The sequence below is a fragment of the Lentinus tigrinus genome (assembly GCF_003813185.1).
Source record: "Lentinus tigrinus ALCF2SS1-7 unplaced genomic scaffold L226scaffold_5, whole genome shotgun sequence".
Taxonomy (NCBI): domain Eukaryota; kingdom Fungi; phylum Basidiomycota; class Agaricomycetes; order Polyporales; family Polyporaceae; genus Lentinus; species Lentinus tigrinus.
The window spans coordinates 1729088-1741965 of NW_027137914.1; the positions used below are offsets into that span (position 1 = coordinate 1729088).

Consider the following 12878-nt stretch of genomic DNA (forward strand, 5'->3'; position numbering starts at 1 on the left):
CAGATGGTGGAGTCCGCAGGTGATGAATTTACTTGATGGACGTCCGATGACGAGCTCGAGGCTGCCGAGCGTTCCCGATAAGTATGGAGAGCGGTGACTTGCAGGACTCACCGGGCTGCGACTAGATCATATTATTGTCAGCCACGGATTTGATCGATTGCTGTATCGAGGGCAAGTTCGAAGCAAGCCTGCAGTGAGGCACGCAACTTGAACTTGGCACGGACCGGCGTTCCTACTGCATCCACGGTTCACGGCCCCCAGTGAGCCACGGATGCGGAGTCGCGCTGGCGTACCTGGTGTTCGAGCATCAGGGCGAGGCACGCCAGAACCGCGGGGCCGTTGGGCAAGCTTCGATGGTGTGGTTACTACTGGAGCTGTGAGCGTCTGGCCATGTCCGAGTGCAGAGGAGGTAGGAGGATATACGTATTTGATAGGTTTCCAACGCTATATATGCGTGCGGTTGCCTGGCATGAAGATACTATTAGTATGGTACCTGTTACAGGAGCGATTAGCGGTCATGTTCGTACGTCCACTGCCTGTACCGAATCCTGAAATACGTGCGTCATATTTGTCCTGACCGCCCCTCATACCAGAACTGACACAGAATACTCGCACGACGTTGAGGGATTCGGTTCTAGCTAGCGACTCGGCTTCCACTGCTGACGCGTGCTACCGAATCAAAACCTGCCTGCCTCCAATGCAGCGACGTACGTGCCACGGTTGAGGCAGGAGACCTTGGCCCAGCTACCTGGAGAGCTAAGAAAGAAAGGTCGCCCGCCTAGGAACCATACCTGCAGGTCGCGACTCGCCCCTAACTTCAGCCAGGCTGTAACCTAATCGCCCACAAACGACGTCGGTTCACGATGCATGGGGTAGCACGAAGCGAGCCGCACGAGTAGGACATCTGGCCGAGACATGCTACGGAGGCAGCATGGCTCGAGTCCTGGCGATAGGGCGGGGGATAGGACGCAGTAACTATGTACTTGAAGTCCCCGAAGACGGATGTGCGGTTGTTTACTCACAATTACAGCGGGGCGGCAGATGATTTCATTTATCCGTTTGTCGTCGATAGCGTCGAGGACTCTTTGCGTTGTGCTGCGCACATGAGGCGAAAGGACGAGTTTACGAAGCGCCGAGTACATGGGTCCGGGTGACTTCGGTCCGACGGTCCCGAGTCCGCGCTCCGAACACGGCTCTTCCTCCTCCTCCTCCTCCTTCTCCTCCGTGAACATCCCTGACCGGGCATCTCACGACCTTCGACATCTTCTGCATCAGCACACACACACCATTCAGTCTCAATTGTGATGAACCCGCAAGTCCTGTGACGCGACAATTGTCAAGTCAAGGTAGACTCCCTCCACGAACACCGAGTTTTCCAAGGATGCCTTGTCTCACCCTTCCACGTGCGACGCCAATAGCCTCCTAGTATTTAAGTAATTGGTCAGAAGTTGACGACCTAGCCAAGGTACTACGCGAAACTTCATCCTATCGCGTCTCTCGCTTACTAACAACTTTTCGGGCTAGTATTGCGAGAGCTCCCCGTAGCACCAGGTAGCACGTTTGTCGCGGGTGGTAGCAATATCGACGACAAAATACACAATGTGCCTGGGAACTCGTCAGTCCATTTTCTTTGGGTATGTCTAGATTCTTGGCTACCGGCCAGTGCCAGTGGCTACTCAGACTCGAACTGGCCGCATGCAATCTATCACGGCGTCCACTGGACGTTTTCGTTTGATCAGGCCTTTCCGGACACTTTGCTGTCGAAGAATTGTAGAACAAGGCAGGTTCGGACTTTCCATTGACTCGTTCATGCTGTTTAACCGATGCATTGTTGCAGATAATGGCCGATATGAGACACCATTGTGCCACGTCGGTAGAGTCACCGCACATACCGCTTAGGGATACAATGCCGGTGGCTCCCATGGGGGGAGGGGGGCTATAAGAGCCTCGGCACAATTTGCCATGCGTGCCTCTGTTTGACAGACCCCCGCTGCCTCTCACCTACCATGCCCAACTCACCGCACCCGATTTTGAGCATCCCCGACATCCTCGAGAAGATCTTCTCTCAATTTACCGAGGTCAAACGTTGGGAAGCGTCATTGCCGCCGCTCGATGTGCTCGGTCTTGCCAACCAAGTCAAGAGTGTCGACAGGAAGTCTCTGGCCTGTTGCGCGCGAGTGTGCAAGGCTTGGTCCCCCTCCGCCCTGGACGTCCTATGGGCTGCCCTTCCCAAGGGTATATACCCTCTGCTCCGGTTGTTCAGTTGCTATGACCCGCGTAGGGGGCTAAACGCAATGGTGTGTACTCATTCAAGTCGAAGCAGTCATGACTTAGACGTGCTCATGTGTCGGTGTCCCGCCTGCTATTGAACAGGATGTCCGTATTCCAGAGCTGGAGTGGCGCCGCTTTCAGCAATACGCCATTCGCGTGAAGACAATCGCATACGCGGCTCAGTACGAGGTTGACGATTGTCAACTGATCGGCGCCCCTGGGCGTAAACTCGATCCCGCATCCCGCCTCCTTACGCAGCTTCTGAAGATAAGCCAAGACCAGCCCCTGCTGCCGAACATACGCATCCTACACTGGACGTCTTCCATGGTTCCATATCGCCAGCTTGCGCTTCGCGCCCTCGTAGGACCCTGTCTGCTGGCATTCTACGTTGATGCCCGTGGGCAAGGTGATGGGACAGTTGGGATAGAGCACGACCTTAACACGCTGAGGTTTGCTTGCCCCATCCTTGAGCATCTTCGCATCACCGGGGAATCGTCTCTGGCCTTCGGCATCTCGTGCGACTTTGCGAACCTTCGTTCAGCCGCGTTCCAGAGGGTTGACGTCGCCTTTGTGCTCCCCACCATCTCCCAGCTCCCTTGTTTGGAGATCATATACCTTGATCTGCGGCGCATTACAGGACATCTCGCATCGAAACTTGCCAGTAACGCATTCCCGGCTTTGCGGGAGCTGACGTTGCAGGGCAGGGCATTCGAAGTGAGGACGCTTCTTCGGAGGGTCGTCTCCAAGCACCTCTCCTTCCTCAAGCTTGACTTGATCTCTGAAGTCCCGAGCGATGTGTTGAGATGCATGGAGGCTCTGCCTTCGCTTCCCTGGGCAAACTCGCTGAAGACGCTCCGACTCTTCCTGAGGAAAGCCGGGGGTGGGGCGGCAGTGAAGTTTAGCGATCTGCTGGCTCTCTTGTCATTGTCCCATTTGGAAGACGTCTCGCTGGACTTAGTCGAGACTGCCGTGTCCGATCGCGATATCGGTTCGATTCAGTCCGGCTGGCCACTGCTCAAATGCCTCAGGATCCATTCCAAGCAAAGCGCCGACTCTGAATCAGAGGACGAGTTGGCGATTGTTGGCGGCCCCCATTCACTCCTGCCGTCACTACTCTCCGTTGTCAAGCTGGCCATCAAGAAGCCTACTTTGAAAAGGATCGCCGTGATGGCTGCGTCAGTCTCTCGGGATGAGCGCAGAGAGATCGAGAGTCTTGCTCAGTCTGCGGTTCCACAGACGAACTTGGTCGCCTTCAATTGCCTGTCAACCAGGTACATACAATTGGAGGCCGCTCTCCGGCGCCTGTTCCCCAAGGCGGCGGTGGATCTGTTTGAAGAAAAGGGCGAAACTACGAAGAGGGGTACGGTAACAGCTAATTATGAGCTTCATCTACTGAAATCACATGAAACACCATAGAACGTATGCGTAGGAAGTGGGACAGCTCTAAAGTGCCGCGGAACTGGACGACAGACCTCAATGCCCTTCAAGTCCTTGGCTTCCCCCGCCCTCCCGGGCCGTAAGAGGCCACGATGTGGTAATGCTCATTGGCGCCGCGGAAGAGTCACACCCTACTTAATCCTAGCTAAAGAGCAGTATTCGAGTGCTATCTGAGGGGTCGATTGATGTGTGAGGAATGCAGAGATAGTCTCAATCCGCCTATAGCGATGACCCGATTCGACGGAAAAGGCAACTCAGACGCTCAGAACGTACGACACGTGAGAGTTTACATCGTCTCTTTGGCGTCTGCAACTCTGGCCCTCTTCGCCTGCAACTCGATCATATTGTATCCTGTCTGCGAATGTGTGCTCATATGCTGCCTCTTCCCTTTGACATCATACACACACTGTTTTCCTTCACTACTATCCGCGACCTTGTCAACTTCTGTAGCACCTGCAAGGCTCTGCATCAACACCTGGCAAACGACTCCCTATGGAAGAAGTTATGTGCTCCATACGGACTTAGAGACTTCACGTACTTCGGTGGACTCTCCCCATTTACTATATATACCAAGTTGATTCACCCCTATGCTCCGATCCTTGGCCTGTGGGCCAACGACCATCCGTTCCGGAGCAACGTCCTGGAATTCAAATTGATCTCCGGAGACGAGGAAGAGCAGGGAGGAATTGTAGGGGAGGTCTGGTCCTTTTCTGCACATGCCGATCGCAATCCCATTCCTCCTTCATACATCCGCGCCACCAAGATCAGTTTCGAGTCTGACCCCGGAGAAGAGGAAGTTGGGCAACCTGCGTATGGCGATGGCACCGCAGAGGCCGACGCCAGCGTTCGCATATTCTGTTACAGCGATCCGTCCACCCCATCTATCCGCCATCCAGCACGACTCTCCGTTCGTGCCGAGACTAAAACGAGAGCCCGCATCCAGTTCTATCGCCGCGTGGTGAGCCTGCCAGAGTTCCCCATGCCGAGCTCGCACTGGTGCGATGAAACGTCACGTTTGCCACGCCTGCCCGAAGAACCGGAGAGCCAACTGAACCAGAGCTCTATCATCCAGATATATCCCGCCGCCCGGCTCCCCCTCATCTGGGTAGAGCCCTCCTCTGTACGGAAGCCACCAGCGATGTCCATCCGCTGCTTGCGGCCTAATCCAGAGAACTGTCCATGGGCAGCTCTCCATGTTCCCACCATACCCTTCGAATCTCTCGACCCACGCCCACCCCGCTACTATCCCTTGAGGCGCACCATCCTACCCGGTGTGGATCCGCGGTCCTCGAATTGGTCGCTGCAAAACATGGAGGGCCTTTGGTATGGCTCGTTCGGGATCGATGGGACTGAGCTCCTATACCTCACCACCATGGACAGCAACGGCATCGCACACCTCGTCGCTACGAAGATCACTGGCGACGTACATATCCCGCGTGGCTATACGAGCTGGACCTTGCACACGCTGGAGGAGGGCGGCATACTGGCGGACGCTGTTCGGCACCACTGGGCAATGTCGCTCCAAGCAGCATCCATCGTGGCAGACACTGCGGTGTTGTCTCCCGCGCGCATCTTGACCGGGAAGGGTTGCATGGCTTCTCCAGGATTCAAGTGAGCACGTATGGGCTTTCTTCGCTCAAGTCGATGGCTGAGCATTGAGTATTAGAGATGTCGACGCCATGCTGATCACAGGAGGCGTGATCAATGCGGACGAGCTGCAGATCGCCTGGCCTCACGCATTCCGCACATTTTGGCGGTATAAAGGTCGAGACGTCGCGTCGAACCTAGATATGGGACATGACGATACCACATCATCAGGCGCATGAAATAAGTCCAGTATTTGTTGGCACAGTCGTTCCCACCGTCGTATAGTATGGTGAGTGTTGGACTTCTATCGTTAACATATACCCTCCGTACTCACTCCGATCACCACACAGGTCACAGGTTCTGTATGTAACATAGTTTCTTTGTCTACTACGGACGTCCCTCACAGGGCCCGACGATGTCGCTCCATGCTGCGTCCATCGCGGCTGACTCCGCTGTTTTGTCTCCCCCACGTATACTGTGCTGGCAAGCATGTGCGCTCCTTCCCGGTCACCGGTTTGTGGACCCACCCTTGCGATACAGGGATCTCAATATCGTTCCTTTCAATTGATGTTGACGAGCTCCAGATCCTTTGATCCCACACGTTCCGAATATATCGAAGGTACAGAGGCGAGATGTCAGACCTTAGTCTGCCAGTACGATTGCCGTGATAGCACTTGTTATCAGTCGAGTACTAGTGAGCACGTTGCACTTGTTCCCTTGCCGACATAATACCAGGAACCTACAACTGTAATCGTCTGGTACGTGCATGCATCATAGACACTATGTAATATACGTGTCTACAATGGTCACCCCTCGAGAGGATGACAATGTGATCCCAAAAATTGCGCAGCGACACGAAGCGGTATACACCGGGTGTCGCAGCAGGACACCCAACAGCCCAACACCCCTCATACTCGACGGTCCAAGAAGTAGCCCCCCGTGCGCGCGCGCATTGCTGCGCGAACGTCGCATAGCATCTCAGAACGCTCCTAGCACCTTGGGCCCACAGACTTCCACCCCAGTACGCCTGACACGGCCCCACCTGACCCTGCGGATACGACATGCGCGACGAGCGTTGCCGCATGCCGCCATGCGGCACCCACAGGACCGGCGCGATCGCGACAGAGCGCACGGGAGCGAGAGGAGTCGACCCGAGATACCTGCAGAGCTTCTGACATACTAACGCTCCGAGTCGGTGTGCAGACGCCGCAGCAGCGCGCTCACAAGGAGCGCGACGGCATCCTGCACGGACCGGATGGAGAATTATTCCTGTCTGGACTGTGTGTACAGAGTACAGCTTGCCCAGTATCGAGCGATAGGGTGAATCGGCCAATAGGTGTCGCACGCCACGACGTCCACGTGAATGCCCGTGCGAAGACTGGCACACCCTCTTCATCTCACGATGAGTCTTTGGGCAAGCACCCAAAGTGGCGCATGTGCAACAGTCTGGTCATCGTATAGCGGCTGCAGCAAGCTGCAAAGGTAAGATCCAAGAGTCGTACCTCGGAAGGGCGCAAGAACGGTATTCAGTGGGGAAAGGTGTCGAGGACAAGGAGCAACGCGCTTACCATGGGGTTGGCCATAAATACTCAGCCTCAGCTGCAGCACACACGCACGAACCTTATGTCCATGTGACCTCGGCAGCGGCACATCAGAACTTGGATTGAATCGTTTTCGCCTCTTTGCTAGCCCTGCATAAGTGCTTTGTCGCGTTTTGGAGCTGTGAATGGGTGACTGATAGATTGTTAAATGCTGGGTATCAGTGCAAGTACATGAGACCAGTCCGATACGACGATGTTGAGTTCAGATCCAGTGTCACTGTCCATGAGTTAGGATGGCGTAAACCAAGAACAAACAGGTATAGTGCCGCTATGGGTGGTATCAGTTAGACTTGTGCTCCAGCTCGTCCAGGAACGCAAGCCAGGTCTTCTTGTCGATGACGCCTTCGTCTAAGGTACGGTACGCAGTACGGTCAGCAGTCGAACAAGCCAGACGATTGACGACTGGTACTCACAATGTCCATCGGTGTCCGTGACGACGACGTATCGGGCGCCAAGCTTAGTGAAGAATTGCTGAACCATCTCAAGCGGCGAGTTATCTTGCACCGTCAGCGGAGCCTAGCGGAGGTTTACTGTCACCCAAACCGTGACTCATACCAGGAAGCAACCAGCGCACCTGATCCATATAACAGCTGAAGTCATACGGGTTAGCCCCAATGAAGTTCGAGCCCGTCTCCGTCAGCGAGGAAACCGAAGATGCCATGGGTCCAATGTGGCCGTTAGGGGTGGCAGGGTGGAAGAAGACTTCTTCGTCCGGGTTGTCCGCAACGATGCCTGCGAAATCCGGTAAGCCTCCAGCCTCCAGTTGATGCGGATACTTACTCAGAGCATGCTCTAGCTCGTTCGCGCCGATGTAGCCAACCATGCGCATGCCCTCATCATCAGGCCTCAAGATCGGGAAGCCACTATCGGAGTTTCCAGAGTTGACCAGCTCTTGCAGCTTGTCCCGGAGGCTCTTGACGGTGTTCGTGCGGTCGACGCGAATGATCTCCACGTCGCGATCGGTCTGGGGAGAAAGCGTGAGCACGCGCATAGACAGGGAGGGAGAGGCGACCTGCGACTGACCACGTCGTTGATCTGGTGTGCACCCCAGATGTATTCATGCTTGGCGTCGAGGTATGGCAGCTGCGAGAGCTCGATGACCAGATCGTAAATACCCTTCGGCTCCAAGGCATCGGCGACAGTCTTCGCAACAAGGACAGACAGCATGACCGGTGCGGCGTAGGTGAGCGTGTCTGTCAGTTCGAACATAATAACGGCCAGAGAGACGGTGGTACGCTAGTGGGCATGCGGTCAACGGAACGACTTTATACAAAGTGGAAAAACTACATACAGTAACACCGGAGAGTGTGGCAGCTGCCCCAACCATGGCGTATAGACCAGGAATGACGCAGTTCAGGTCACCCTTGCACGCGGCAAACGCGGCGCTCTGAGGGTACGAGAACTGCATCCACTGGATCAGGATACCAACGATGCGTCCCGCACACGCGCCAACTGTTGACCTTTGTAAGGTGGAGGAACTCAAGAGCGTACACATGCGACATACCTCCAAGTGACGGAATGAAAATGCCTGCAGGCACTTTGATACCAAAGGTGACAATAGTGAGAGCCCCCTTGACGATCATCGCGACGAAGATGGCCCCAATGACGGGCATGGCCTGCGTCGGAGGATTAAGCACGCACAGGCCCGAGTGCGTATTTTTGCTGCCCTCGCGACACTCCGCGAAGAGGTTGTAGACAAGTTCAGTTCCGCCCATACGAGTGTAAGGGTTCAAGAAGCTGAGGAGGGCGGTCGCGAGAGTGACCTATGGTCGAGATCAGCAAGGGACAACATTGGAAGTAAGGTATGGATGACCCACCAGGATGACTTCTGTGACAGGATAGCTCTTGAGCCATGTGCCGTTTCGTACATGGCGGCTCCAGCGATAGTTCAACTTGGAGAACCATGCACCATAGACACCCTATGGAACACGGTCAGGACGACCAGTGGTACTCACTGAAACGGACCACTTACACCAAGGACGCCGAGGAAGACGAAGGGGACTAGCTCGTATGCATGCCAATCCTTGTCATACGTCACTTGGAAGAGCACTAGCTTGCCGCTCCCAAAGGGATCCAGGAAGCGTAACGTCACGGCGGCGACCATAGCACAGAAGAAGCTGTGAATAGTCAGAATCAGATTCAATCGCGCATATAGTGATCGTACCTTCTCCACATGACCTTGGCAGGGAAGAAGTAGGACACCTCTTCCAGGCTGAACAAGACACCGCCGATCGGGGCACCGAAGGCCACGGCCACACCAGCGGCACAGGCAGCACTCAAGACACCACGACGCTTTCCTGTGAGCGATGTCAATTTTCCAGCAAGATTACATCGATGTAAGGGACGTACCTTCGTTTGTCTCGTACTTACTGAAGAACCTGCTGACTATGTTGCCGACGCAAGAGGCAATGTGGACGAACGGGCCCTCCTTGCCTGCACAAGTTGGAAATATGAGTCGTGATAAGCACCCTCGCGGAACAGGCACCTACCTAGAGACAGGCCAGATGCTACAGACAGTGCCAGACCAACTGACTTGGTGAACAATGTGCGTCCACCAAGATAACCATGGATCACGAAGCCTGCCGTAACAGGGTGAGTGCAGTCGTATCAAGATGTACGGAGCTCGTACCTGACAAGATGGTCTTGATCTCCGGGATGCCACTACCTGCAGCCTATGAGTGTATGCGGTCGATCAGGAGCTGTATGTGTTTGTCTCTGAAGAAGCATACATAGTATAGGACTTTGCGCGCCTGGGGTGGGGAGTCGGTGACCGCCTTGGGATCATTTTCAGTAGCAAAGGTAGACGAGAGCACGCCTGAGTCCTTCCTTGTGGAGAAGGAAGTCGAAGCCGTCAAGTGGATAGTCAAAAGCGACGAGATCACGGCAAGGAGGATCTGTGTGAATGATGGGAGAGCGTCACGCTGATATGACTGCGAAGCACGTACGGCAACAACGGTGTACATGGCATACTCAATAGCCTCGGTCTCAAGCCAATCTGCACGATCGGCCACGGGCGTGAAGTATTCGCCCCATGTCCGCCACGCGGGACAGCCTTCCTCTATTTGCAGGGTCAGGAACGCAGGCGCAAGCCGGAGAACGTCGTCATCCAGGATCGGACAACAGAAACGCTTTGCTTTGAAGATCCCCTGGGTGCAGTAGCCCTCCTTGATGTCAAAGAGCCACTGTTCCCCGCGCACGATCATGAACGCGATGAGCGCAGTTAGGACGCCGATGATGGTGACAGCGATCCAGCCAATGCTCCTGTCCAGCTGTCTCCGTATACGTCCGCGCCGTGACTTGCGTTTTCGGAGCGCGCCCAGACGCGCAGAGTCTTTGATCGCGTCATGCAACCAATCAATGGAGGTGAAGGACGAGTACCAGACGCGGATTCCATTCGTCTTGATGGCACCCTCGACCGGCACCTCGTCAATGTCAACGACAGGCTTGTCATACGCGGATATAGGGCGCTGAGTGGCGAAGTAGCTGCTGTTCCGTAGGGAGCGGGGGGAGCTGACACTTGGCGTGGGCGGGTTTGTGTAGCGGCCCTTGGGAATGAGGAGGCTAGGGAGCGCACCTAGCGCGTGACGCGCACGGAAAGAGGACTTCTGCTTGCCACCGTTGATGCGTGCGGCAGCAGGGAGAGTGCCATATGAGGCCGGGCGTAGCTCAGGGTTGGGCCGTAGGGAAGACGTCTCGTCTGCAGGGGCCTCTGCGGACGTGGTGGCATTTGGGTTGCCTATCTGGAGGAGACGCTGACGCCTCCATTCCGTTGTTGAGGGTCCGCTGAGGGGTCCTGACGGTGGTGGCTCCTCTCTGCGAGCATCCAAGGCCGAAAAGGACAGCGTCTTCTTCATCGGAGGCATGGTGGGGGTAAGTTCGCTTGACGGGGGGTAGTGTGCTCCTCAATAGCGATGGGCTCGCACGTCTAGGAGTCCGTCCAGGTCGACTACCGGGGTCGGCCAGGATTGTAGGATCAGCATCGTTCGTACCGGTCGCCGAAGACTTCACAGACTCACAGAACGCTGCTCACCTGACGACGTCGCCCAGGCCTCGCGTGCACGCGAATTCCTCGCAGTGGCCGACGCGTGAAGATGATGAGCGTAGACGGGCACGGCGTGGACTTTGGAACAGGAGGAGTTGTCTTCGCCGTTGAAGCTGTTCGGCCGACTACGAGAGGCTTCCTCTGTCCTCCAGGCCAAGCCCTGTAGGCGCCTAGCCACAATGGGGTCGGGCAAACCGGGCCCCAGGTCCGCGACCTGTCCGCATATGGCAGCTTCACGTGACAAGAGCAGACTGGCTGCGAGCCTGGTGCAGGTGAGCATGTACCAACGCCTCGCGTTCAGATTCACCAGCTTTCAAGCGCGGCTCTCGTTAACGACTTACCGATCCCTATCACCTCGCAAAAATGGCCAACGCAGGACTCGGTGTACCCGTCAAGCTCCTCCATGAATCCCTTGGACATGTCATCACCGTTGAGCTGAAAACTGGCCAGCTCTACCGGGGCAAACTCGCAGAAGGTGCGTTCTATTTGATCCTGTCCGCAAGTTGCCTATGTTCATGCTTCATACCTTACTCTAGCTGAGGATAATCTCAACATCGCCTTGAAGGACATTACTGTGACTCAGCGGGACGGCCGTGTGTCCCAGCTTGATCAAGTATACATCAGGGGAAGTATGGTCAGGTTCTTCATTGTCCCCGACATGCTCCAGAACGCACCGATGTGAGTTGCATTTTGTCAATGCACTGTGAGCTGATCGTCATATACACCCCTCCCAGGTTCAAGCGTGTCGGTCCGAACGCGATGAGGGGAAGGGGTATCGGTACGGCCCGTGGAAGGGCCACGATCATGCGAGGTGCGTATTCCACTCTGTCCCTCTGCAAGCTTCGATTGACTGGTCTTCCAACATCCAGCAAACGGTGTGTCAATATCCTTCTCTGTGCCTCGTCCATTCGTTGCTGAAGATTGTCGTTGTAGCTCGTCGTGGTCGTGGTGTCCCTTCTGCAAGAGGTATCCGTCGATGAACGTGTACCAGGACTCGGTTGTAGTGCGCTTCTCTTGTTCTTCCAAAACTGTTCCCATAGCTGTACATGTGTTAGTAGATCTTGACTCTGTTACCCTGCATATCATCCATCGTGCGAGACGTCTTGCTTGTGTGTCGCCACCCTCCCTCTCAGGCCGTCCAAGGAACGAGACGGGGGATAATCCAAATAGATATGCACAGCACGAAAACATCCACAGATCTACTATCGTACACCGAGCAGTCCAACGCCATCCAGAGTTCTAGTGGCAGGCCATGCCCTTGCTGTCCGCGCCGCCCGACAGTACCGCGTCGATGTCCATGTAAGACGAGAAGATGAAGTGCCCAAGGGCAGCACCGACGACGGTGGCGAGGATGAGGTATGCCTGGTTGCGAGCTCGTCAGGCAATGCGCCACACAGACGAGAGTGAACCTCACATTGTACGTCATGAACACCAGCATAAGGAAGAAGGACAGGAAGACCTGCGCGCCGTACAGCGACGCACGAGTAACGCGAGCCGCGAAGGGGAGCGATGTCCTGCAGAAACCCGTATCAGCACCTACACACGTTGAAGTCCCTACTAGCTGTCCCAGGCACCCTCGGCGTAGCCACCAAGAACTTGAGAACGGCGTACTCACCCAGTGTACCCCTTCACAACCAACGAGCCAGTCAACAATCCCGCCTCTTCCGAGTCGATCTCAGGTGAGTCCCGACCACTCACCGACGCTCCAGCCGCCGCCTTCCCCTTCCCCTGCGCACTCAGCCGCGCCGCGATGCGCCTGTCCACGTCCCGCTGGGCCACGCGCAGGTACTCGTACAGCACGCCGAGCCCGACGACGACGAGGCACGAGAACACGAACGCGCTCGTCGTCGAGATGTGCCACGAGCGGAAGACGATGCACGTATCCTCGATCTGCGTGTTCCACAGCATGTTCATCGAGCACTTCGGCCCCATGGGCATGC

General features: G+C 55.7%; 5 protein-coding genes across 5 annotated transcripts; 3 read left to right on the plus strand and 2 right to left on the minus strand.

Annotated features, from left to right (window-relative positions):
- Positions 1-2006: 2006 nt before the first annotated feature.
- On the plus strand, positions 2007-3791 carry L226DRAFT_568312 (uncharacterized protein; the record flags this gene model as incomplete). The annotated part of the gene is made up of 3 exons (XM_067684150.1): positions 2007-2297; positions 2374-3631; positions 3688-3791. 3 exons carry the CDS (start codon positions 2007-2009, stop codon positions 3789-3791), a joined length of 1653 nt encoding a protein of 550 aa, XP_067539279.1.
- A 278-nt stretch (positions 3792-4069) lies between these two features.
- On the plus strand, positions 4070-5925 carry L226DRAFT_481659 (uncharacterized protein; the record flags this gene model as incomplete). The annotated part of the gene is made up of 3 exons (XM_067676942.1): positions 4070-5319; positions 5375-5584; positions 5646-5925. The coding sequence occupies 2 exons, from the start codon at positions 4070-4072 to the stop codon at positions 5532-5534; spliced, it is 1410 nt and encodes a 469-aa protein (XP_067539280.1). The 3' UTR covers positions 5535-5584; positions 5646-5925.
- Positions 5926-6966: 1041 nt separating this feature from the next.
- On the minus strand, positions 6967-10759 carry L226DRAFT_598533 (uncharacterized protein; the record flags this gene model as incomplete). Its single annotated transcript, XM_067685655.1, has 15 exons — positions 6967-7244; positions 7310-7412; positions 7471-7628; positions 7677-7860; positions 7920-8132; positions 8188-8348; positions 8401-8659; positions 8714-8815; positions 8869-9013; positions 9061-9193; positions 9246-9329; positions 9386-9475; positions 9526-9568; positions 9626-9790; positions 9842-10759. 15 exons carry the CDS (start codon positions 10757-10759, stop codon positions 7177-7179), a joined length of 2826 nt encoding a protein of 941 aa, XP_067539281.1. The 3' UTR covers positions 6967-7176.
- A 479-nt stretch (positions 10760-11238) lies between these two features.
- On the plus strand, positions 11239-12067 carry L226DRAFT_532032 (Sm-like ribonucleoprotein). The gene is made up of 5 exons (XM_067680184.1): positions 11239-11413; positions 11475-11616; positions 11673-11749; positions 11808-11813; positions 11872-12067. Exons 1-5 carry the CDS (start codon positions 11302-11304, stop codon positions 11916-11918), a joined length of 384 nt encoding a protein of 127 aa, XP_067539282.1. The 5' UTR covers positions 11239-11301; the 3' UTR covers positions 11919-12067.
- Positions 12068-12177: 110 nt separating this feature from the next.
- L226DRAFT_457073 (Ctr copper transporter) lies at positions 12178-12876 on the minus strand (the record flags this gene model as incomplete). Its single annotated transcript, XM_067675348.1, has 3 exons — positions 12178-12300; positions 12353-12452; positions 12554-12876. The coding sequence occupies 3 exons, from the start codon at positions 12874-12876 to the stop codon at positions 12178-12180; spliced, it is 546 nt and encodes a 181-aa protein (XP_067539283.1).
- Between the last annotated feature and the right edge of the window lie 2 nt (positions 12877-12878).

Excerpts from the sequence above, each read along its gene's own strand:
- L226DRAFT_532032 (XM_067680184.1), top strand. The coding sequence starts at position 11,302 with ATGGCCAACGCAGGACTCGGTGTACCCGTCAAGCTCCTCCATGAATCC. Across the intron at positions 11,414-11,474 it reads CCGGGGCAAACTCGCAGAAG|CTGAGGATAATCTCAACATC; the intron begins GTGCGTTCTATT and ends ACCTTACTCTAG. Across the intron at positions 11,617-11,672 it reads ATGCTCCAGAACGCACCGAT|GTTCAAGCGTGTCGGTCCGA; the intron begins GTGAGTTGCATT and ends CACCCCTCCCAG.